Source organism: Enhydra lutris, unplaced genomic scaffold (assembly GCF_002288905.1).
Source record: "Enhydra lutris kenyoni isolate GAN:26980312 unplaced genomic scaffold, ASM228890v2 scaffoldscaffold1, whole genome shotgun sequence".
NCBI lineage: Eukaryota > Metazoa > Chordata > Mammalia > Carnivora > Mustelidae > Enhydra > Enhydra lutris.
Genome location: NW_019154085.1, coordinates 100718980 through 100745726, shown reverse-complemented (window position 1 = coordinate 100745726; position 26747 = coordinate 100718980). Strand labels below are relative to the sequence as shown.

General features: G+C 35.6%; 1 protein-coding gene across 2 annotated transcripts in view; it reads right to left on the bottom strand.

Annotated features, from left to right (window-relative positions):
* LOC111155763 (dipeptidyl peptidase like 10) overlaps nucleotides 1–26747 on the bottom strand; it is a 1348454-nt gene that overhangs the window by 35706 nt on the left and 1286001 nt on the right. For both annotated transcript variants that reach the window (XM_022516189.1, XM_022516263.1), the window contains exons 14-19: nucleotides 24028–24119; nucleotides 23600–23647; nucleotides 20268–20389; nucleotides 19695–19742; nucleotides 2688–2786; nucleotides 2511–2580 (exon numbers count right to left, since the gene is read on the bottom strand). In XM_022516189.1, the coding sequence (XP_022371897.1) occupies nucleotides 2511–2580; nucleotides 2688–2786; nucleotides 19695–19742; nucleotides 20268–20389; nucleotides 23600–23647; nucleotides 24028–24119 (479 nt within the window). The remainder of the gene's footprint in view (nucleotides 1–2510; nucleotides 2581–2687; nucleotides 2787–19694; nucleotides 19743–20267; nucleotides 20390–23599; nucleotides 23648–24027; nucleotides 24120–26747) is intronic.

The window sequence follows — 26747 nt, the reverse complement described above, 5'->3', positions numbered from 1 at the left end:
GCAGGGTGGAGGTACTAGCAAGTTTTGAGTGCTGCTGTTTTTCTGTAGGAGGAGCCCTGCAGCATCCAGACTGAGGTGGTGTCTGAAGGGGTGGATCTGTGGAAGCTGATAATTTTAACTATTAAAAATAATAGTGGCAATAATAATTATGTTTATGGTTATAATTTATTAAACACTGAGTGCAAGTGTTTATGTTCCACCAAATGCTATGGTGACACATCTTTAAGGTAACCCAAGTTAGCTGTCCAATTTATTTATATGGAAGCTGATGCTTAGAAAAATTAAGCAATCTGTTGGTAAATCTTTGAACTAAAATTTGAACCCAAACCTACCTGACTCCTGCAGTAATACCTTTACTCTATTATCCTGCCTCTAAAAAAGACCTGATCATCCCTTTTCTAACAAGAGAAATCATCTTGTACTAATCTATAAGTTCTTCTTACAAACTAAAAATCATCCAGCATAAAGCTCATATCAGATGCCACAACAAGTTAGTTAGTTTCTCTGACTCAGGGCTACAGTGAGAATCTATAATTCCCTTCTACTTTTCACCCCAAACTGTGACATTACTCTGGAGCCAACGGACAGGTGAATGATTGCCTACATATCCATCTGCATGAGTGAGGCAATGCTTCATGGAAGAATGCCTAATAGGGTTCCTTTCCCTGAGAACCACCACCCCCAAGTAAATAAAAAGGCCTCTTTTCCCAAAGGGAGATATGACTGATATAGAATATAGGGTTTAAGAATTTTTTTTGTCTCATTTTGTCTCCTGAAATATTTTCCTCAGTAAGTCACACATATACTTCAAATAGGAATTGAAGAAAAGTAGGTGAAAGAGAAGGGACAAGAGAAGGAATTATCAAAGAGCAAATAAGAACTTCCTCAGGAAGTCACCAAGAACTTTCAGGGCCCTCTGGTTATTTAGGGACAAAGGATGAGAGGTTATTTAGGGACAAAGGATGGGCATGAGAAACTAGATGAGGTTTAGGAATTAACATTAGGAATAGATAATAGAATGTGGGGAAATATTAAATATAATGTTTTCTGTATTTAGCTGCTTATAATTATGTGACAAACTGTTTCTATTTATTAAAGAATCTATAATCTATATAAAATAATGAACTATAATCAAAATAATTAAAACAGTCATGTGCCTGGCACTTTACATGTTATATTTCATTTAATCTAAAAAGCAGCCTTAAAACTTAGTCTGTATTTTAATGCTTGTTTTGTATTTGGAGAAATTGAGCCCTAAATGAGGTTAAGTAGCTTGCTCAAGGACACAGCTAATTAATGACAAAACTGGAATTTAAAGCCAGGAACTTTGATTTCATAGACTGAACAATTAATCTCTATATTCTCTATATTCAAACAACAAGTAATTCTATTTTCATTTCCCTTTCCTAATAAGGTTCTGATATAGTTTTAGACAACTTTAAGCACTGTCCTAGCAATATATGCTGGCTAGGTTCTTAATAAGGAAAATAACCAATAACTCTCAGGAATAAAATGCTGCATCAGTAAGTATCAAGTTAGTCAACCATTAGATGCTAGGGGTCTCTGTGCCCAGGACTATTTCAGAATATGATCTCACAGAAAGTATGAATGAATTTAATTCTAAGTTGGAAAAAACTAAAAGGTTTTCTGAGCATGGGAGGTACTTCCTGCTAGCCATGAACCCAAGAAGGAGAACTGGCAGGAGTGATATAAATATAACCAATGGTTTCACCAGTGGCAATCAGTGTTTTCTCACTGTTGCATAAACAACTGATAAAGAGCATCGGGCCTATGACAACATAGATGCTCCTTAAGGACATTATCCTAAATGAAATAAGCCAGTCACCAAAGGTCAAATATTGCATGATTCCAGTCTCAAAGGCATCTAAAATAATCAAACTCCTAGAAGCCGAGAGTAGAATGGTATTGCCAGGGAAGGGGAATTGGGGAGTTGCTATTCAGTGGGTATAAAATTTTAGTCATGCAAGATGAGTAAGTTCGATAGACCTGCTATGCAGCATTGTACCTATAGTTAGCAATACTTTATTGTGCATTTAAGATTTGTCAAGAGAGTAGATCTCATACTAAGTATTCTTACAATTAAAAAAAAAAAAAAAAGCTCTTATGAATCCAGCATGACTGTGATATGACAAATACATTGCAAAGAAAGAAAGAGATCAATACTATATATGAAAACAAAACAAAAAAAATACAAGCATAGGACTTGAGTAATTGCTGAACAGATACTGATAAGCCAAACCACATGTGCCATTATTCCCAGTAGTAACACTGAGTTGGACTTGGGAGGTAAGAATTACAAATTACACAACCCTCCATATTGTTTTGTGGTGGTGTCTTTGACAAGTTCATACCACTGACTGCTGCACAGTTAACTACACATGTAGGAATTTTTTTAGTGTTTTTTTTAATCAGAATGCTGTCATGTGAGGCATAAGGAAAATTATAAAGCCTTTAGATTCCTTCATTTCAAAAACAAATAGAATACTTACATTATTAACAGAAGAGCATACTGGTTTCGGTCCGTAAAATCTTTGGGAAAGGACAACTGTAAAGGAAGTTCTTTTAAAGAAAGAGCAAAATATTAAATATGGAGAGTCATTTACATGTAAAACTATAAGATGCAGAGAATGTTGTTCTTAAATAACATAGCATGCACAAAACTTTACCATAGTCGTCAATATGAAGCATTTTAATTTCTGACTTTACTATCTTCTTCTTCAGGATAGCTTCCTTCAGCATAGAATTGCTTTCCAATATAAAATATTCTATAAATCAAAAAAGTTAATTTAAATAACTAACTACTATGTATTGATCAGGAATCAGTACAACACAACAAATAATAATCTGGTGATTATCATTTGGCAAGCAAGCACTGTGTTAGGCACTGATTAAACGCTCATAATTTCTCTCCTGGCTGGATCACAACAGTTTTCTAACTGATCTTTTTATTCCAGTGAAATGTTCTCTTTTTGCCCTATACCTGGAATTAGCATTTACATTTTCAAAATGCAAATCTGATCATGTTGCTACTCTGCTTAAGAATATTTAAAAGAATACAAACTTATCTAGCACCCCATAAGATGACATTACCACAGTAGGATTCCAATACAAAATTATGAGGCATGTAGAAAAATCAGGAAAATATTACTCCCAGGATGAGTATAAAAATGTAAATAATAGAAATAATGCAAATAATATATTCTCTTTTTTAATTATATTGCCAGTCTATTATAATTACATCCCATATATTTAAAAAATAGGCATGAGAATATTAAGCGGATACATGAAATTTTTTTTAAAAAGACAAGTTAAAATACTAAAAATTTAAAACTGCAAAATCTGATATTCATAAAAACAATCTAAAATGAGAAATACTAGATTGGATTAATAGTATATTAGGTACTATAAAAGAAATTATTAGTGAATTTGAGAATATGGCAATAGACAATATTAAAATTTAAAAAAACGATTTGACAAAACATGAAAAGAACATCAGTAACTTGCTGAAATTTTGATAGACTAAATCTGTAAATTTATAGGGGAGATTTGACATACTAAAAATAGTGAGCCCTCTGATTTGTAAGTATGTATGTATATCATTGAGTCTTTAATTTCTTTTAATCTTGGAAGAAAGCAATCAGTCTTTCAACATCAAGACATTAAGTGTGGTATCAGTTGTATTTTTGTAAATTCTGTTAATCTAAGAAATTTCCTTTCTATTCTTGCTGTTATTTATTGTTGTTTTTACTATTTTTCAATTTTATCAACTACTGTCTTCTAAATCCTCAAGAGTTAATAGTAAAATAGAGTGATTTGCTTTGATTGATTGTTGAAAGTTATAGCAGTCATGGATTTTTCAGGTAAACCCATGTATTCATAATATCCTTTTATAAATTGGTGGATTTTACTTGCTAGTATTTAGTTAGTGAACTTTGTATCTATATCCATTAGGGAAAAAAATTAAACATTTTTTTAAGTAATCACTATACCCAACATGGGGCTCAAACTCAAAACCCCAAGATCAAGCGTCTACACTCTACCAACTGAACCAAACAGGCACATAACACCCCCTTTATTTTTGTCCCTGTATTCTTTGTTTATTATTTATTAACATACAATGTTTCTTTATTTTAAGGGTACAGGCCTGTGAATCATCAGTCTTAGACAATTCATAGCACTCACCATAGCATATACCCTCCCCAATGTCCATTATCCAGCCACCTTATCCCTCCCCCTCCCCCAGCAGCCCTCAGTTTGTTTCCTGAGATTGAGAGTCTCTTATTATTTGTCTCCCTCCCTGGTTCAATCTTGTTTCATTTTTCCCTCCCTTACCCCCATGAACCCCCACCCTGCCTCTCGAAATCCTTATATCAGAAAGATCATATGATATTTGTCTTTCTCTGATTGACTTATTTCACTTAGCATAATACCCTCTAGTTCCATCCATGTCATTGCAAATGGCAAGATTTTGGGGGTTTTGATGGCTGCATAGTATTCCATTGTATTTTTTTTTTAAAGATTTTATTTATTTATTTGACAGAGATCACAAGTAGGCAGAGAGGCAGGAAGAGAGAGAGGAGGAAGCACGCTCCCCATGGTGCAGAGAGCCTGAGGTGGGGCTGGATCCCAGGACCCTGAGATCATGACCTGAGCCGAAGGCAGAGGCTTTAACCCAATGAGCCACCCAGGTATCCCTTCCATTGTATTTATATACCACTTTTTCTTTATCCATTCATCTGTTGATGGACATCTAGGTTCTTTCCATAGTTTGGCTATGTGGACCTTGCTGCTATAAACATTTGGGTGCACATACCCCTTTGGATCACTACATTTGTATCTTTAGGGTAAATAGCCAGTAGGGTGATTGCTTGGTCATAGGATTGCTCTATTTTCAACTTTTTGAGGAGCCTCCATGCTGTTTTCCAGAGTGATTGCACCAGCTTGCATTCTCACCAACAATGTAGGAGGGTTCCTCTTTCTCCGCATCCTTGCCAACACCTGGCATTTCCTGATTGGTTAATTATAACCATTCTGACTGGTGTGAGGTGGTATCTCACTGTGGTTTTGATTTGTATTTCCCTCATGCGGTGTGATGTTGAGCATTTTCTCATGTGTCTGTTGGCCATTTGGATGTCTTCTTTGCAGAAATGTCTGTTCATGTCTTCTGCCCATTTCTTGATTGGATTATTTGTTCTTTGGGTGTTGAGTTTGATAAATTCTTTACAGATTTTGGATACTAGCCCTTTATTTGATCTGTCATTTGCAAGTATCTTTTCCCATCCTGTCAGTTGTCTTTTGGTTTTGTTAACTGTTTCCTTTGCTATGCAAAAGCTTTTTATCTTGATGAAATCCCAATAGTTCATTTTTGCCCTTGCTTCCCTTGCCTTTGGTGATATTTCCAGGAAGAAGTTCTGTGGCTGATGTTAAAGAGGTTGCTACCTGTGTTCTCCTCAAGGATTTTGATGGGGTCCATCTCACATTGAGATCTTTCATCCATTTTGAGTCTATTTTTGTATGTGGTATAAGGAAATGGTCCAGTTTCATTCTTCTGCATGTGGCTGTCCAATTTTTTCCGACACCATTTGTTGAAGAGACTGTCTTTTTTCCATTGGACATTGTTTCCTACTTTGTCAAAGATTAGTTGACCATAGAGTTGAGGGTCCATTTCTGGGCTCTCTATTCTGTTCCACTGATCTATTTGTCTGTTTTTGTGCCAGTACCATACTATTTTGATGATTACAGCTTTGTAATAGAGCTTGAAGTCTGGAATTGTGATGCCGCCAACTTTGGTTTTCTTTTTCAACATTCCTCTGTCTATTCGTGGTCTTTTCTGGTTCCATATACATTTTTGGATTATTTGTTCCATTTCTTTGAGACAAGTTAATGGTATTTTGATAGGGATTGCATTAAACATGTAAATTGTGGGGCGCCTGTCTGGCTCAGTATTTAAGCATCTCCCTTTGGCTCAGGTCATGATCCCAGGGTCCTGGGACTGAGCCCCGCATGGGGCTCCCTGTTCAGTGGGAAGCCTGCCTTTCCCTGTCCCACTCCCCCTGCTTGTGTTCCTTCTCTCACTGTGTCTCTCTCTGTCAAATAAATAAATAAAAATCTTTTTAAAAATGTAGATTACTCTAGGTAGCATAGACATTTTCACAATATTTGTTCTTTCAACCCATGAGCATGGATCGTTTTTCCATTTCTTTGTGTCTTCCTCAGTTTCTTTCATGAGTACTTTATAGTATTCTGAGTACAGGTTAGGTTTATTCCTAGGTATCTTATGGTTTGGGGCGCAATTATAAATGGGATTGCCTCCGTAATTTCTCTTTCTTCTGTCTTGGTGTATAGAAATGCAACTGATTTTTGTGCATTGATTTTATATCCTGACACTTTACTGAATTCCTGTGAGTTCTAGCAGTTTTGGGGTGGAGTCTTTTGGGTTTTCCACATAAAGTATCATATCATCTGCAAAGAATGATAGTTTGACTTCTTTTCTGATTCAGATGCCTTTAATTTCTTTTTGTTGTCTGATTGCTGAGGCTAGGACTTCTAGTACTATAATGAATAGCAGTGGTGATAATGGACACTCCTGCCATATTCCGGACCTTAAAGGAAATGCTCTCAGTTGTTCCCCATTGAGAATGATATTTGCTGTTGGTTTTTCATAGATAGTTCTTATGATATTGAGATATGTACCCTCTATCCCTACACTGTGAGGAGTTTTGATCAAGAAGGGATGCTGTACATTGTCAAATGCTTTTTCAGCATCTATTAATACGGTCCTTGTTCTTTCTTTTATTAATATATCACATTGATTTGCAGATGCTGAACCAACCTTGCAGCACAGGAATAAATCCCACTTGGTCATGGTCCTTTTAATGTACTATTGGATCCTTCCAGCTAGTATTTTGTTGAGAATTTTTGCATCTGTGTTCACCAGGGACATTGGTCTGTAATTCTCCTTTTTGATGGGGTCTTTGTCTGGTTGTGGGATCAAAGTAATGCTGGCCTCATAAAATGAGTTTGGAAGTTTTCCTTCCCTTTCTATTTTTGGAACAGTTTTAGGAGAATAGGTATTAATTCCTATTTAAATGTTTGGTAGATTTCCCCTGGGAAGCCATCTGGCCCTTGGCTCTTGTTTGTTAGGAGATTTTTGATGACTGTTTCAATCTTCTTACTGGTTATGGGTCTGTTCAGGTTTTCTGTTTCTTTCTGTTTCAGTTTTGGTAGTTAATAGTCTCTAGGAATGCATCCATTTCTTCTGTATTCTCAAATTTGCTGGTATATAGTTACTCGTAATATGTTCTTATAATTTGTATTTCTTTGGTGTTGGCTGTCATCTCTTCTCTTTCATTCATGATTTTATTAATTTGGGTCCTTTCTCTTTTCTTTTTGATAAGTCTGGCCAGGGGTTTATCAATCTTATTAATTCTTTCAAAGAACCAGCTCCTAGTTTTGTTGATCTGTTCTACTGTTCTTTTGGTTTCTATTTCATTGATTTTTGCTCTGATTATTATTTCTCTTTTCTGGCTGGATTTAGACTTTATTTGCTGTTCTTTCTCTAGCTCCTTTAGGTATAGGGTTAGTTTCTGTATTTGAGACCTTTCTTGTTTCTTGAGAAAGGCTTGTATTGCTATATATTTCCTCTCAGGGCCACCTTTGCTGTATCCCAAAAATTCTGAAGAGTCATGTTTTTGTTTTTTCCATGAATTTTTAAAATTCTTTAATTTCCTGGTTGACCCATTCATTCTTTAGTAGGATGCTCTTTAGCCTCCATGCATTTGAGTTCCTTCCAACTTTTCTCTTGTTGAGTTCTACTTTCAAAGCATTGTGGTCTGAAAATATGCAAGGAATTATCTCAGTCTTTTGGTACCAGTTGAGACCTGATTTGTGACCAGAATGTGATCTATTCTGGAGAATGTTCTATGTGTACTAGGGAAGAATATGTATTCTGTTGGTTTGGGATGGAATGTTCTGAATATATCTGTGATGTCCCTCTGGTCCAGTGTGTCCTTTAAGGCCTTTATTTCCTTGTTGATCTTTTGCTTAGAGGATCTGTCCATTTCAGTGAGGGGGTGTTAAAGCCCCCTACTATTATTGTATTATTATTATTAATGTATTTATTTTGTTATTAATTGGTTTATATAATTGGCTGATCCCATGTTAGGGGCATAAATATTTAAAAGTGCTAGATCTTCTTGTTGTATAGACCCTTTAAGTATGGTATAATGTCCTTCCTCCTCTCTTATTATAGTCTTTGACTTAAAATCTAATTTATCTGGTATAATTTATCTGGCATAAGGATTGCCACCCCAGCTTTCTTTTGATGTCCATTAGCATAATAAATTGTTTTCCACCCCCTTACTTTAAATCTGGAGGTGTCTTTGGGTCTAAAATGAGTTTCTTGCAGACAACATATTGATGGGTCTTATTTTTTATTCCATTTTGATACCCTGTATCTTTTGATTGGGGCATTTATCCTATTTACATTCAGGTTAACAATTGAAAGGTATGGATTTAGTTCCGTTGTATTGCCTATAACGTGACTGATACTGTATATTGTCTTCGTTCCTTTCTGGTCTGTTACTTTTAGGTTCTCTATTTGTTTAGAGGATCCCTTTCAATATTTCCTGCAGGGCTGGTTTGGTATTTGCAAATTCTTTTAGTTGTTGTTTGTCCTGGAAGGTTTTTTTGTTGTTGTTGTTTTTTTTGTTTTTTATCTCTCCTTCTCTATTCATTGACAGCCTAGCTAGATATAGTATTGTTGGCTGCATATGTTTCTTGTTTAGTGCTCTGAATATATCATTCCATCCGTTTTTGGCCTTCCAGGTCTCTGTGGATAGGTCTTCTGCCAGTTTATTATTTCTGCCATTATATGTTAGGTATCTCTTGTCTCCATCCTGCTTTCAGGATTTTTTCTTTGTCACTGAGACCTGTAAGTTTTAATAGATGATGGGGTGTTGACCTATTTTTATTGATTTTTATTTTGAGGGGGGTTCTCTGTGCCTCCTGGATTTTTATTCTTGTTCCCTTCCCCAATTAAGGAAATTCTCTGCTCTAATTTATTCCAATATATCTTCTTCCCCCCTCCTCTCTTTCTTATTCTTCTGGATCCCAATTATTCTAATATTGTCTCATCTTATGGCATGACTTATTTCTTGAATTCTCTCCTCGTGGTCCAGTAGTTTTTCTTTTTTTCAGCTTTTTAATTTTCCACCATTTGATCTTCTGTATCACTAATTCTCCCTTCTGCCTCATTTATCTTAGCAGTCAGAGCCTCCATTTTTTTTATTATACCTCATTAATAGCTTTTTTTTTTTTTTAATTTCAACTTGGTTAGATTTTAGTCCTTTTATTTCTCCAGAAAGGGATTTTATTTCTCCAGAAAAGGATTCTCTAGTATCTTCTGTGCTTTTTTTCAGGCCCAGCTAGCTAATCATCATTCTGAACTCTGGTTCTGACATCTTACTAATTTCTATAATGATTAGTTACTTAGCCATCAGTACTGCCTCTTTTTCCTTTCTTTTCTTTTTTTTTTTTTTTTTTTTCAGGTGAGTTTTTCCACCTTGTCATTTTATCTAGATAAGAATAGATGAATGAGATAACAAAATACTAGAAGGGTAGCAACGACCACAGAAAAATGTACACTAACCAAATCAGAAGAGAGCTGAAAACGACCTGAGGAGAAAGTAGAAAGGAAAGATACACATGCGCACATACACACACACACACACACACACACACACACACACACACGATTAGAAAACGGCCACACACTTGATTTTGGGTGTTTTTTGGTCTTTTAGAAGAAACTGCCTCCCCAAATTTTAAAGAAAGAAAAAATAAACACCCAAAAATAAGGGTAAACACAATTAAGGGATGGAATATGATTATAAAGATGAAAATTGAAAAAAGATTCTAAAAAAGAAATTGGTAAGATAAATTGGTTGAAAAAAGAGAAGTAAAAAGAAAAAAAATGTGATCAGGGTGGAGACTAGAACAAAGCATATGGCTTTGTTTTAGGGTATATTTTGATCTCTTGGAAGAAACTGTATCCCCAAATTTTAACGAAAAACTTTTATGTATACAAAAAGTAAGGTTAAATACAACGAAGGGATAGAATATAACAATGAAAATTTTAAAAGATTTGTAAAAAGGTATTGATAAAAGTTTAAAAAGGTTAAAATAGGAAAGAGGAAAAATTTTTAAAAAACTAAAAAATTTAAAAACAAATTTAAAAAAAAATTTAACTGTGAAACACTGAAGAATCATGGGGAAAAGGCTGTGAATTCTTTGTGCTGCATTTCCCCTAGCTCTGGAGTTTCATTAAATCTGCAGACTGCTTTGGGTAGTATGGACATGTAGTATCATGTCATCTGCAAATAGTGAACATTTTACTTCTTCCTTAACAATGTGGATGTTTTTCATCTCTTTGTCTGATTGCTGTAGCTAGGATTTCCAGTATTATATTGAATAAAAGTGGTGGGAATGGACATCCTGTGTTGTTTCTGATATTAGGGAAACTGCTCTCTGTTTTTCATCATTGAAGATAATGTTAGTTTTTCAGATAAGGCTAGTTTTTCATATATGATGTGGGGTTTTCATATAATGCCTTTATTATGTTCAGGTGTGTTCCCTTTAAACCTACTTTGTTGAGGGTTTCTATCACATTGTACTTTGTCAAATGCTTTTTCTACATCTATTGAAATGATATGGTTTTTATCCTGTATCTTTGTGATGTATAACATTGATAACTTTGTGATTGTTGAATTACCCATGCATCCTGGCAATAAAACCCACTTGATCATTTTTTTAATGTATTGTTGGATTTGGTTGGCTAGTATTTTGTTGAGGATTTTTGCATGTATGGTCTTCAGCGGTGTTGGCCTGTAATTCTTTTTTTTTTTTTGGTAGTGTCTTTATCTAGTTTTGGTGTCAGGGTAATGCTAGCCTCATGAAATGCTCGCCTTATGGAATGAAACTAGGCAGATTTCCTTCCTCTGTGTGTGTGGGGTTTTTTTGTTTTTCGGTTTGTTTTTTGTGGTTTTTTTTTTGTTTTGTTTTTGGAGTAGTTTGAGAGGAATTTCTTTAAGTGTTCGGTACAATTCACCTGTAAAGCTGTCTGGTTCTGGACTTGTTTGGAGTTTTTTGATTAGTGATTCAGTTTCATTGCTGGTTTTTGGTATGTTCAAATTTTCAATTTCTTCCTGATGCAGTTATGGGAGATTATATATTTCTAGGAATTCATGTTTTTCCTCTAGGTTGTCCTATTTGGTGGCATGTAATCTTTAATATTCTCTCATAATCCTTTTTATATTTATGGTTATCAGTTATTTCTCTTTCATTTCTGATTTTAAGTCCTCTATGTATTTGCTTATTGATTTATTGATTTTGATGAGTACTACTACAGCTTTATCAATTTTATCAGTCTTTTCAATTAACTAGCTCCTGGGAAACTCATTTTATATCACCTTTTAATCTTAATGCTAGCCTCCCTGGATAGAGCATTTTTTTCTGCAAAAAATTTTTTTTTCCTTTCAGCATTTGAATACATCATGTCACTCCCCTCTGACCTGCAAAGTTTCTTGCTGAAAAATTAGGTGATAACCTTATGGGGTTTCTCTGGTGTAGAACTGTTTTCTTTTCTCTTGTTGCTTTTAATATTCTCTTTATTGCTACTTTTTGCCATTTCAGTTAGTTTGTGCCTTGCTGTGGGCCTTCTTGGATTTAGTTCAAAGGGGGCTGTCTGTGCCTCTTGATTCTGGATGTCTGTTTCCTTCCCTAAATTTGGGAAGTTTTTATCTGTTCCTTCAGATAAATTTTCTGTACCATTTACTTTCTCTCTACTCCTGGGATACCTATAATGTGAATGCTGTTACATTTGATGTTAAGTTTGTTCTTGTTTTGTGTAACTTTTTTTTCTCACCTGCTTAGTTTGATTGCTTTCAGTTTCTCTGTCCTCTGGGTCAGTGATCTGTTCTTCTTTCTATAGTTTACTATTTATTCCAACTAGTGTATTTTTTTTTAAAGATTTTATTTATTTATTTGACAGACAGAGATCACAAGTAGGCAGAGAGGCAGGCAGAGAGAGAGAGAGAAGGGGAAGCAGACTCCCCGCTGCCCAGAGAGCCCAATGTGGGGCTTGATCCCAGGACCCTGGGATCATGACCTGAGCTGAAGGCAGAGGCTTTAACCCACTAAGCCACCCAGGCGCCCCCAACTAGTGTATTTTTAATTCCATTTATTGAGCTCCTGATTGTATTTTTTTTTCTTATGTTTTCTCTTTAAGTTTCTTAATGATGTCTTCTACTCTTTTCTCAGGTCCAGTAAATATCTTTATGATTAAATTCTCTATTGGGTGTATTACTTGTGTCTATTTCAGTTAGGTCATTTGTTGTGATTTTGTTCTTTTCAAAGACCTACTTCCTTTTCTAATTTCTCATTTTGTCTAAATCTTTGTGTATGTTTCTATATGCTAGGAAAGTCAGCTATGTCTTCTGCCTTATGAAGGAGGTTCTATACTGCAGTGTCCCCACTTCCCCTGACACTTGAGGGGTGATTCCTGTGTGTGTTGTGCATGCCCAGCTGTTGTGGTTGAGTTGCTTTTTCCTTCAGTCTAGTCATCTGCAATGGCTCTCTTTGCCTGTTGAGGGCAGTGTTTGGGCTCTTTTGTGTTATTGGGCCATTCTCTAGCTGCCTTGGGCTTGAGTTCTGTCTGACCAACCATTTGCCAGAGATAATTGTAACACCAAACTTCGGGATGCTTACCTCTTTTGTCCCCTGAGAAGCTTTTGTGGGCGGGGACTGCAGTCAGACCAGCTCTCTGTCTCTTGCCTACTGCTGGGGCCACAGCTGGAATGGTGTGTGTGGTTATGTTCCCCCGTTCCTGTGTCACTTTGGAGTGATTCTGGCCCCTGTTGGGGTTGCTTGTGCATTGCTAGGCTTGCAGCACCTCTTTGGAGGGTCTCTGGCTGAGAGTATTTTGGAGGAGTTGGCTCTGCTAACGGCAAGGTCCACAAACTGGGGGGAGAGGGGGACCTGCACTTACTAGGATTAAGGCCTGCCTTGTTGGAGAGGGCAGATCTGAAGTGCAGGGGGTGAGGGAGGTGCAGAACATGCAGTGTTAGCAAGGAGCAAGTGTCTGCGCTTCTCTGATTCCTGCAGATGGCCCTGTGTTTGTGCTGGGAGGTGGGAGTAGGTAATGGTGCCGACCAGCTCCTTTGTTTCTGAAGAAGTCTTAAGGATCCCTGCCCTTCAATCACACTCATGAGATGAGTAAAGAAAGCTCCCTTCTGATGCCCCAAACATTTTTCAAACTGCTGCTTCTATGCTATATCCCTGCAGGCTATTTGTTGTGCTCTTTAAGGGTGGGGACTCAGTTTCCTCTTGCTCAGCCCTCCCAGAGCTGAGCCCACTGATTTTTATAGTTTCAGGTTTTTCGTCCCATTGGTTGTAATGGAAATTCAGCCCCTCTGGCTTTCAAAGCCAAATGTTTGGAGAGTCTACACAGGAAAGACAAATTCCCATGTATGAGAATGTTTCTCTCCCCTCTCCATTCCAGCAACATCCCTCCTTCCTACCCACAGACAGTCCCATGGATCCCTTTAGTTGTGGAGTTTGTTCTCCTGGTCTTCGTGTCATTTTCTCGGTTATTTATACTGATGTGAATGTTACTAGCTGTACCCCTGAGATGCACTGTGCTTAGGGTTGTCTTATTCTGCCATCTTCTCTGGAATTCTTCCATCATCATTTTAAAGATTTTGCTCTATTTGTCTTTCCTTTTCTTTCCTTTTTATTTATTTATTTATTTTTCTGATAAGACCTTTGCAGTAATTCTTGTCTTAACTACCATTTATATAATGTTTGGATATATAGATGTCCTTTTACTTTTGGTGCCTTAAGGTTTAATTTGCTTTGTTTTTAAATTACCTTTTCTATTGGGATACATTTCGCTTGAGGTTTGTTGAGCAATTTTATATGTTTCATCTTATTTGGATTTGACCAAATATTGGATTTCATCAAATACTTCTTATGTGCCTCCCCTTCTGACTCTAAGTAAAAACATTGTGTGTGTGTATGTATGTGTATACACACATATATATATACTTGCGTTAACTTAGGCTCTGTTCATTTCTTTTATTCTTTTTCTATTTCTGAAAGTTTCTATTGATAAAGTTTCAAGTTCACTGATCTTTTTTCTATAGTGTCTAATTTGCTTTTAGTCTTTTCCAGTGAAATTTTTATTTCCAGTATTTTAAGTTCATTAAGTTCCTTTTAAAAATATTCCATTAATATTCACACCGTATTCATTCATTTCAAAATCATATTTATAATAGCTGGTTTATTGTATTTGTCAGAAGGTTCCATCTCTCTCATTTCTGAGTCTCTCTTTATTCGTAGCAGCTTTTTTTCCCAGTTATGAATCACATTTTCCTCATTTCCTTCCTTCCTCACTTCCTCACACACCCAGTAATGTTTTACTGGATTTTGACCCATTGTGACTTACAGTGTTTTGTGGATTTTGTTCTGTTATTTTGGAAATTGTTGGATTTTGTTCCAGTAAGTGTATAGGCTCTCTGCAGGTCAGCTAAATCATTTTAAGACTTTTAAAAATATCTTACTTTGTGTAGGTTTGGGTGATTTCTGCTGTGTGGCTAGTGTAGCTCTACTACAAAGGCATGACTCTGGTGGGCTATCTCCTACACATTCCAGTATTCTGCCTGGTTGGAACTTTTAGCACATGCCAGCGCTCTTTAAGCTCTGTCCTTTGTCATTTACATGCTTAGCTAGGGGTTTTTTACAGTAGACTCAGGATGATTCCCTGAAGCCCTATTAAGATTTCTGGGCATTTTCTCTATTTCTTCTCCTCTCCGGTGTATTTGTCCATGTCCTCAACATTCCAAAAGCTTCAAACCTTCTGAACTCCAATGGCCATTCTCATTCTGACTCTGAGACTCTGACTCTGAGATACCATTACATTCTTCTTGGATTGTTCCTCATTGCACTGAAATTCCTAAAATGATTCCAGCCAGAAAGCCAGAGCAATTAAAACATTAATCTCAATTGTCTCCCTTCTTCCAGGAATGAGAGTCCCATCTTGACTGTCCCAATGCTTGAAAATTTTTTTTTTATATATTTTATCCAGTTTTTCTCCCGGTCCCCCTTACTTTCTGGCAACAGGCCATTTCTACTTTCAGTTATTCCATGGCCAGATCACAAATTTATTTATTTATTTATTTGTTTATTTGTTTATTTATTTATTTATTGCAAGAACAGTCTTTTATTTGACAGAGAGAAATCACAAGCAGGCAGAGAGAGAGAGGAGGAAGCAGGCTCCCTGCCAAGCAGAGAGCCTCATGTGGGACTCGATCCCAGGACCCTGAGATCATGACCTGAGCCGAAGGCAGAGGCTTAACCCACTGAGCCACCCAGGCGCCCCACAAATTTATTTTTTTAATTATCAGTGGCTTATCACCGATAATCCACTGTTAAATCCAAACTCCTTAGCTTGCCCCTATCACCTATATCCCTTTCCTTTTTTTTTTTTTCTTAAATGTTTTGTTCTAGCCACATAGGACAACCTTTATCTTGCAAGTTTAAATATTTTCCTGTCTTCTTTTTAGTACGTTCACATTCTTTTGCCTTTCTACTGACTTGCTCTCTTGGAATTATGTCCATTTCTATTAGAACCATCTAACATTCTCCTGTCATGTACTCTAAATTCTACATGTGATTTCAGGCACACCAAACCACATCTTTTGTAAGTAAGTGTCATCCCCTACAATACAAATTTGGGAAATTAGATGTCAGAGGTTTATTCTATCCCTAAAATTTAAGAAGTTTCAGATTATCCAAATCCTTTATTTTCAAGGAACTGATCCTAAACATTTGGTTATAAAATTTAAAATGTGAATACCTAAACTCTGTATACTTTCATTAAAGACTCAGCATTTATAACCTAAGAACTATCATAAAAATGCAGGAAGCCGCTGTCACCTGATATTTGCTAACTACAATGAAGACAGTTTTTTGAAGAATAAATCTTAGTAAATTTTTACCTTTATACCTCTAATTACAGATCATCTTGTTGGCTGTTTTTTTTTTTTTTTTTTTGAATAAATGAATAATTTGACTGACAGTTGAACAAATGGATACAGCCAGAGGCACCAATCTGAGTATAATATACTAATAATTTCTCATGGTTTCTCTTAATTATCAAATGTCAGTGGCAAAAAATAAACCTAATTACATGTAAACTAATTACATGAATAGAGGGGCAGCTGAGAAATTCTTACTTCTAAATCAAAGGCTACTCATTTATTCTTGGGGAAAAAAAGCAATCCATGGTCACATGGAAATAAGTTCTTTTTAAGCAAAGGAAATACTTAAAGCCATTTTTAAAATATTAAGAGCAGTGAGCTTTTTCTCCATGATAAATTTGCAAAACATGTAAACACATTTTTTTTTTTTTTGGTGAAACAGTGTGAAGAGGAAGAAATGTTAAGGCACAGTTTTAAACGTGGAACAGAAAAGAGAAGAAAATGAAAACAAAACTGAGAAGAAAGGGAGAGGTAAGAAACTAGAAGAGAGAAAAAAAGTAAAGGGGAATGAGAACAAGAGATGGGATGGAGAAAAAGGAAACAAAGCATATATGCAAAATTAAGGAGAAAGAAAATGGTAATGATATGAGACAGAGGACTTTTGAAATATTAAAAGTAAAATTTTTCATATTTATACCTAGTCTCAACTCACTGAGCATTTTAATGAAGGGTTTCTTTTTCATTAAAAAAGTAATATATGGAAAAAAAGTAATACTTGTTCATTGTAGAACATAAGGCAAATACTCAAGAAGAACAAAAATCACCTGGAGGGCTGCTAGCCAAATGCAAGAATTTTAACTGTATTACTTTTTGAAAGTTTTAAATGCATTTTCAGTTTTGTTAGAGTGGCATAAACATTTGGACTCCTTAATCACTTGTAACTATAGCTTAAACTTTTTTTTTTAGATTTTACTTACTTGTTATTAACATATGATGTATTATTTGTTTCAGGGGTACAGGTCTGTGATTCATCAGTCTTACACAATTCACAGCGCTCACCCTAGCACACACCCTCCCAAATGTCCATCACCCAGCCACCCCAACCCTCCCACCCCCCTCCACTCTAGCAAGACTCAGTTTGTTTCCTGAAATTAAGAGTCTCTTATGGTTTGTCTCCCTCTTTGGTTTCATCTTGTTTCATTTTTTCCTCTCATCCCCTGTGATCCTCTGCCGTGTTTCTCAAATTCCAATGTTTTACTTTGCATTTCTTCGATAACTATTGGGTTTAAAGGTGTCCAGGTTAAATATTTTCATTTTTAAATTTCCTTTGTATACCCTATTCTACTTCATGTGGCCCCCAAATGTGTTCTAATTAATTCATTAACAAAGATTAATCCATAATTCATTAACCAGAAGATTTACTTAAACCTGAATGTCTTTCAAAAAAGAAAATTAAGCACCTGACCACTGCTCACTTCTGTTTTTCTGGATGCTGAGATGATGCTTATAAGTGGGAAAATTAGAAAATGTTTCATTATTTGCAGCAGAAATTACTAGGAAACAACAGTAGAAAAAAGTTAATTAAAATCAGATTGGAATTTTTTAAAAAATTATTTTGGCATAATATGCAATATAATACAAATAGTTCCCATTTATTTAGTGCATCCTATGTTGCAAATATATCTCATCTTCATAAAAAATTCATTTGCTAATTTGCCTACAAGGAAATTGATCCTATGAGATATTAACTTGTTTCAAATCTCACAAAAGGTATATAATGAACTCATTTTGTATACTATTTTTTTAATATACTGATTTTTTAATCTATAAAATCTAACCTTCTGTTTTATCCAATATACTTTTATTGTTACTATTGCTGTTAATACTAAATACATTTAATTTGCTCACCACAACCTCTTTTAAATTTTATACTGTTAAGTAGAAACTAAACAATGTACTCACCTATTTCCAACCACACAAAACCCCATTACAAATTTAGCACTTTTTTTTTTTTTTTCCTAGAACAGGAGGAAGTCTCCGTATATTGGTGTTTGAAGAGTATCAATGGTCTTACTCTGTTCTCTAAAAATAACATTGTCCTTCAACATTTCAGTCTTATGCCTGCATCTTAGTAAGTCTATACATCTAAGTAAAACTACTTAAATACAGGATGTGAAAGACAAAAAACAATAAGATGCCCTCATATGGTAGTGATAATGAGAGAGGGAAGCTGGAGGGAATCTATTTTAGAAAGGCTAGGTCTCTGTTTTTCTGCTAGGCCCCATTTCTATATTTTTGCCCCTGAACAAGCCAAAGAAACTATGTTCTCACTTCAGGGGGAAAGCAGGAAAGTGAATCATTCTCTGAGTTTTGTCCTAGGCCCCAAGCATGTAATGACCTCTAAGAAGAGCTGGATCCCAAACGTGTTCCAGGAAGTTTGCTTCCAACAAACTTCCGCTGACACTGGCATCAATACCTTCTACTTTCGATGATTCATGAAATAACATCTGTTACTCACCTATTATCACCTTTAATTGGACCTACCCTGGATTCCTAAAGGAACACACACCCTAGATCCTTTTCTAAAATAAATCTCTAATCCCAAGCACTGATGAGACTCATTCTCCTTTCTACGTCTCCTAGACACTCTGTCTGCTATTCTTAAACTCTGTTTTCACTTTCTCCAACTCACATTTGATTTCTATCCTTTGTAAAGCCAAGGACCCTCTTGGCTGATCCTGCAGGAACCCCTCCTCCAACCTACCTTCATCAATTACAAATCCTATTTTGGAGTCAGACTACTTCTCATGATTCCTGGCTCTGCTACCTATTAGTATTAATTAAGCAAGTTGTTTAACTTTCCTGTGACTCAGTTTCCTCTTCTTTAAAAGAGGATAATAAAATTATGTCAGGGGGTGTGCTGAGTTCATAAATACAAGCCTAATTTATTAGATCATGGTAGCCTAATGTAAATCATTAGAGCATAAGAGTATTGATTGAATAAAATTGAAAAAAGCCAAAGAAACATAGACAGAAAAGAAGGCAAAAAGCAATCTGGCTATTCATTTTTACGATTACCTCAACCCTGTATTTACTTACGTACTCTACTATAATTTCATAAACACACTGACCATATTTTACTAGCAGTGTCCACCCAAACTTAATAGATGATGAACAGTTAAATACATAAAAGAATAAATGAATACATAAAACTAGGAAGCCCTGGATATCTGGAACAAACAGGATAGAAAACATATAAAATAACATACTTTTCTTATTTTTCCCAAAAGTACACAAAAAGCATTAAAGGAATAATCTATATGAGGCCAAGGAAAAAAATGAGCCAGAGCAGTAAGAGGTCCATGGGCTGAAGTGTGCCTAAATGAGCCTCATCAACCAGTTGTCCTTCAAATTAGGTAACAGTAGACACCCTGTTCCAGGCATGTGTGATCCAATTGTGGCTGTAACACAGCTCAAACCACTTGCTCAAACAGTCAAACTGATGGCATCTACACATCCTGTTCCATGTTGGAAACTCCTTTGAAAAAGGTTTTGTAAGAGTATGACATTGAGAATAAGTAATACAAGACCAATGACCCCCATGACTATCCCACATTGTCATGTTTTTGTACTTACTTGCTGGGTTTTCCTTGCTGTGTAGACTGACCACTGGGACACCTGGGCCTGGATTTTAAAAACATGTATAAAAAATATGTATAAATATTTTAAATACATCTAAGTAATCATTATTGGAAAGGCTACATGAAAGAGTTATTTTTTTTTCCAAATTGAAGCATTTCATAGTTAAAACATAATGAAACAGAAACCAGATAACCAGGCAATTAAATTTCTATAGATCCTAAATCTCTTAACAATGAAGCCATTATTTTAAAAAGTGTTTTCTAAAGACTAGATAAATTAGTTTAGCAGGACTTTGCTGATGTAAATATGTTTATTCACTTTTTTAAAACATTTGCTCTCAAACAGCCTTTCTTGATCAGGAATAAATGTTGACTCCCAATTTTCTTTTTTTTTTTTTTTTCCCAATTTTATTTTCTAAATGAAGATACAATTCATAGCTTGTAAATTCATAATTTATAATTTAATGAATACATAAATTTAGAATATCAAATCATATAGCTAAAGAAAAGTTACTCATGATAGTAATAGATACTGATCAAATAAATTTCATCAGAAATCATGTGTTACCTTTACAGAGCAGTAAGAAATGTTGATTCATAGGACTGAAGCTGGCATCAAAATATGTACATTGTTCTTTCATAAAATTACATGAAATGCATTGACGATTCAACAGTCCTTCAGTAGATGCACTGGGGAAAGAAAAAGAAAATTAGAAACGGTACTATTCCAGGTACTTGAATGTGTGGCATCAATATTTAAATATTAACATAAACTGAGGAGCTCCAGCATTACTTACATTGCAGTTCCTTGTAAATGATGACTTACTGTATAAATGCAAAGTCCATTTCCATTACTAATGTTAAGACATAAACATTTTTCTTCTCTATAATAAAATCACGTATGCCTAGATGTTTATAAAGTATATGTATGTATGCATGTTTACAAATAAACTGATTTCCACAGGACTCAATGTAATTTATTCTTACCTGCCTTTTCTCTATAGATATTCCTTTGAAAACTTGTAAAAGGAATTGCCCACAGAAACTAGCATAAACTCACCATCAATAAATACTAGTTGAAAGAGCCAATACATGTTTTCACAAGCTACACAAAGAATCAACCTCACAGTAGAATTTGGTATCAGTGTCAAATTTTTCCCACAAAATAGATGCACTGAAAATACTTGCCTTAAATATTTGCACTGAAATTTTTGGTAAAGGAAAGTAATTTTTGTATGATAATACAGTATTAATGATCATACATATCTTGAGACATCAGAGAAGTAGGTAAAGAGAAAAGCAATCATTTATTTTACATAGATTCTTAAGGTTAGAGTGTTTGAGATATTTACTTAGGGTTAAATTTCCTATATAGAATCATTGATTTTATAAATAAAGATGAATTGTAAATTATGCCAACAGATGAAAATGCTGGTGAAGCTGTGTCTTAAGCTGTATCTTAAGCTTAAGAGAAAATATTCTCAATTTCATTTGGAAATGAAACAGGATTTTGGCTATACATTTGTAAATGAACCCTAGTCATTTTGATGTGCAGTAAACTGCATACACGGGGCTGGGAACAGGTGTACTGACACAGGCAACAGAAGTACCAGAAGCGGTTGAGGATCAATGTGAAGTATAGTTCATAAACTTACAATTTCACATTTGAAACATTCTGAGCTCATTATAACCCCAAATCTTCCTTCATCGGTCAAGGCAGTTAAACACATTAACCAGTTTCACCTTTATGATAACTTACAAGGTAGTCATACCTGATTATTTTCTCTTTAAAATTGCTATGTGTGTGTATATACCCTCACACACATGCACCATAGCATTTGTCATTTTAATCATTTTTAAGTATATAGGTCAGTGTCATTAATTCTATTCAGTTTTTTGTAACCATCTCCACAGAGAGGATAAGAATGCATGCCATTTGTCCACAGCTACTTACATTCCTTCATATAATTTTTCAGATTCAAGTTCCCCAGAGATTTGTTGGTCGTTGCTCATTATTTAGATTATGAAATTACTGAAATAAATGCCCATTTGGGGACAAAATTCTAAACTGTCTTTGGCTGCAGTTGTGATTCTGCAGAAGGGATCTCATCCCATAAATTTAGTCAACCAGTGATTATTTTTATGACCTGGACGAGACAATGATTGAGTTTTCTGGGTTAAACATTAACATTATCTAACAGTCAAGCCAACTGGCATTTGCTGAGCTATTTAAGGGGAAATTTATTGGTACTACATTTTCTAACAGCCTACTCCACTAGTACAGTTCATAGCTAAGCTGACCATTCTGCCTCAGTCACTAGAAATTGAAGACAAGCACACAAATCTAAGAAGTCATTTTGATTCAAGTCACATTTTAGGCTAATAAAGGGAAGGGAGATTGAGATAGTTTCATTGGTTGAAACTGGCCAAGTCTAAGCTTCTGTCACTTTAAGAGTTTCATAAAATAAGAGAAATAAAACTTTGATGAAGTAGTTTCAGGACCTTAAAAAATGACTCAGGACTACCAGTACCAACCAGAGTATATGTTTCAAGACAGGCTTCCAGTCACCAAAAAGAAAAAAAAAAAAAGTAATCAGTACTTTAATCAAGAACTCTAAACCGAAACTAGAATCAGTCTCCTTAAATAAATAGCTATTTTTCCTTTTCTCATAGTCTTTGAGGATATGGGTTCTGGACTCTAAGAGAAAAAACAAAATACACCCCAAAAATGAACACAGAAATCACATACTGGGAGAGGCGATAAAAATGAAATGTTTGTTTCAGATGAAAGCAATTTATGCATAAATAAGTGTATGTGGTGAATTAAAGGGAGTTTAGGGTGTTTTAAACATGCATTTTTACTTTCAGAGGAAAGTCTAGGCTACTGGGTAGGAATCAGTGGTGACACTTCTTCAAACATGATGAATTTCTACTGAGAATATGCCTTGGCAGTTTTGACACTTTAAAAATGGATCTGTGAAATGGAAATCAGAAAGTGTATGTAAAGTCTAGAATTAATAAGTTGCTTGCCAGACAAAAATAAAAGTCATTCTTGTGAGGTCCCGGTGAAAGCTTTCCAAGTGAGGAAACATTTTAATACTAAATAGGTTTGACCTTAAGTACCTTTATGAATACAACTTTCCATCTGGGAAAATTGGGCAGATGAAAACATTTCCCATCTACTGCTTTCTTTAAGCATGAGCATTCCTGGCTTCAGTGACAATCTTACGAGGTTTTATACACTATGGGGGAGGGGGGAGAAACACTTTCCCTTGATCTACTCTTCTAAGTGTTCACAGTGGTTTTATTTTGTTTGGGGGTAAATTACCAGTGTACAGTATCAATGCACTGAAAATTCAAAATGAGCCTTAGCAGTAGAAAAGTCCACTGAGGAAAATATATAAATCCCTATGATGTGTGTAGTTGAGAGAAGCAAGCCTTAAAACAAAACAGTAACACAAAAATGGTATTTTGAGACTGCAAGCTGGTGAGGAAAAAAAGAAGGAACAGCTAGATGGTTTTCAGGTCCAACCCTTCAGGCTCACAAAGGTTCAGAGCTGAGAGACTGGACCAAGAGTGTGCGGTTTTGTCATGTCAAAAATGAAGCTTCAGGGGCGCCTGGGTGGCTCAGTGGGTTAAAGCCTCTGCCTTCGGCTCAGGTCATGATCCCAAGGTCCTGGGATCGAGCCCCGCATCGGGCTCTCTGCTCAGCGGGGAGCCTGCTTCCTCCTCTCTCTCTGCCTGCCTCTCTGCCTCCTTGTGATTTCTGTCTGTCAAATAAATAAATAAATCTTTAAAAAAAAAAAAATGAAGCTTCAGATTTTTCCATCCTATCATAAAGCTGTGTAGATGGCCATTGAGAAATCAACCTGTTCAGGGCAGTCCTTGCACCTTGCTTACCTGTACAACTGCCTCCCTCCGGGAGAAGACTCTGTGCTCAGAAAGTAACTGCCCAGGAAAGAAAACAACACAAACATCAGGCACAGATCAGTTTTTGCCAGGCTGAGTTTTCACTGGATCAAACTGTCAACAGGCAAGAGCTGTTCTATTATTCAACCACAGAACTTGGGTCCATTTGGGAAACAGCTTTTTTTTCTCAAAATATCATACCACACTTTTCCGTGATCTCTGTCTGTGGGTCTGTGCACATACCTGTGCAAGTGTGTCTCTGGGTGATGGATAGGGAGAATCTTTAAAGAAAAAGTTGCTCTTTACATAGCCAGGTTGTCTGGACTAGGACCACAGTAAGCAAAACATAAATCTGGCAGAAAAGATTGCATTTGACAAGCCCTGACTTCCAACCTGACCAGAGAACCAAAGACACTCACATTTTTTGAGTAGTTTCATCATATGCCAAGATCTTTATCACTTCCCAGTTTCCTGATGTCAGATGCCGCACGGTAATTTGCTCACTTTTACTCTGCAAAGAAATAGAAAATATTGATTTTCTTTTTTATTTAAACAGCATCTCTCTGGTCAACACAAAAGTACTGACTGCCTGTGTCACTTTTAATTCTATAATTCTCAGCTAACATTCAGTTTCTTGTTTTCAGTCTCAAGAATGCACGCACATTCCTGCAAACATTAACCAGGGTAGGATGGTGCCTTTTCTGCTATCCTGTAGGAAATCCATTCAGAAAACCCCTGTAGGTGAGGCCTTCCTCTACATCATTTTGACACAGATGTCATCTTGCATTTGGTACAGACACAGGACTTTGGTAACTCTCATCTCAAATGACTGGCAACTGTGCAGTTTGGACAGCTTTAAATAAAACACTGCAGAACAAACTTTATTCTAAATATATCATAGTATATTGCATATAGTATATTACATATCCTATTATATGAAAGCATATAATACTTTCAATTTCTAGAGCATGTTAATCACTTTAAGATATGTTTTCCCACAATAAGTTATTGCTGAGATTAATTCATATTGATGTTTGTAGCCATAGTTTGATTTCACTGTATATTGTATTTTATATGAATATAGCAAAATTTATGTTTTACTGACAGTTGAGCATTTACAAATATCTGCTCTTAAAAACAAGTTGCCTATCAACAATTTTATTGAAGTCTCTTCATGCACACGGCAGGGTTTCCTTGAGACAACACCAGGAAGGGGGATTGGCCATTAGTACACATGTCTTCTACATGACCAGGTCGTGACAAAATATTTTCCAACTTTGTCTCTATTTACAGTCTACTGCATTATAGTCAATACGTGTTTTCATTGCTCCACGTCTTTAGCACTTCCTTACCAACATTAATTTCCTGGGACTATTTTTTTTTTTTGTCAAATTAATGAGCTTGAAATCATATTCATTTTCTTTTTATTGAGAAAATACTCAAACCTACAGAAAGGCTGAATGAAAAGTACACGAATATCCATAAGATCATCACCTAGACTCACCAAAAGTCAACCTGTGGATATTTGCCCCTCCCTCTTTTGTTGTTTGCTGAATCATTTAAAAGTAAGCTGCAAATATCAGGATACTTTTGCCTTAAATACTATGTCTCAAAATTAAGACTATCTTCACATGTAAGCAAGTCACATATCACACCTATAAATATTAACATTAACTCATCTAAATATATAGTCTATACCCTAAATTCCGGAAGAGCCCCAAGTAACCCAAATAACTTTCTATATACATATATAATGTATTTCGTGTTTAAATATATCTAAATACATAATTTATATATTTAGATAAAACAGATGTCTCAGTCAAGGTTTACGTATCGTATTGGATTGTCATCTCTATAGTCTCAAAAACATTTTGTCTTTTTTGATTTCTACAACATTGGCCATTCTTTAGACTCCTGGTCCAGTGGTTTATAGAATATTCAGCATTTTGGATTTGTCTGATTGTTTTCTTATGCTTTAATTTAGGCTAAGTATTTTTAGCAAAAATACTACAGAGGTGATATCAGATCCCTCTTTTGCTTCATATTAGGAAACATACCATTACATATCTCCCCTCTCATGACAATGCCATTTACATGGTAACTGTGGGATACAGTCATTGTAAAAATACATTCTGCTTTATAATTAAAAGCGGGATGATACTTGAACATTATGTGAATACAGTTGTCTCCATTAACTTCACTCAGTAGGTTTGGCATCCATTCATGACCTTTCTCTGAATAAATTACCTCTCAAAGTGATTTTCTAATTCTAACATCACTTTTATATTTATTAGGTGGCATACTTCTGTAAAAACAACTTCTACTCTTTCTCCTTGTATGTGTTTACTCTCATTCTCTTTCTTCCTATTCTCCATATAACTATACACTTAAGCATGTTTAATGCAATGAGACATTCCATTACTGTTGTTACTCTTTATGATGCTGAAATTGTCAAAATGAGGTTAGCAGAGACTCCTTCAAGTTAACCTCTCTATTTGGAAATGCTTACATTGGTCTTTGAGCACTTCCATGTTTACGCACAATTACATGTTCGTAGATATTTTACTTCCTCTACCTCCAACTGTAAGCAATAATTTCTCCATGGAGTTTTTTCTACTGGATTATGGTATTTAGAGATACAGGGTTATGTGTGCTCATACTACTCTAGTGTTATTAGTGCTGGGCCTTTTTAGAAGAGACTTATGGATAGCTAGACAGATTTCCCTGTTTCTCTCTCTGTGTGTGTGTGTGTTCTTAGTATTATCTTCAATTCAAATTCATATCAGTTTGATTTATATCCAGGTGTATTTACTTCTCTTAGTATTTCAACATAGGCTTTGTTGTCCTCACTTTTTGTATTTCATTTTCTTTTAAAAATATGTAGATGGGGGGCACCTGGATGGGTTAGTTAGTTAGGCATCTGCCTTAGGCTGAGGTCGTGATCCCAGGATCCTGGGATGGAGGCCAAGCCAGGCTCCCTGCTCAGCAGGGAGTCTGCTTCTGCCTCTGCCTCTGCCCCTCCCCTCCACTCTTGCTCTTTCTCTGGCTCTCTTCCTCTGTAATAAATAAATAAAATCTTTTTAAAAAGGTAAAAAAAAAAATGTAGATGGTTCAAACACACTATATACATATATATAGA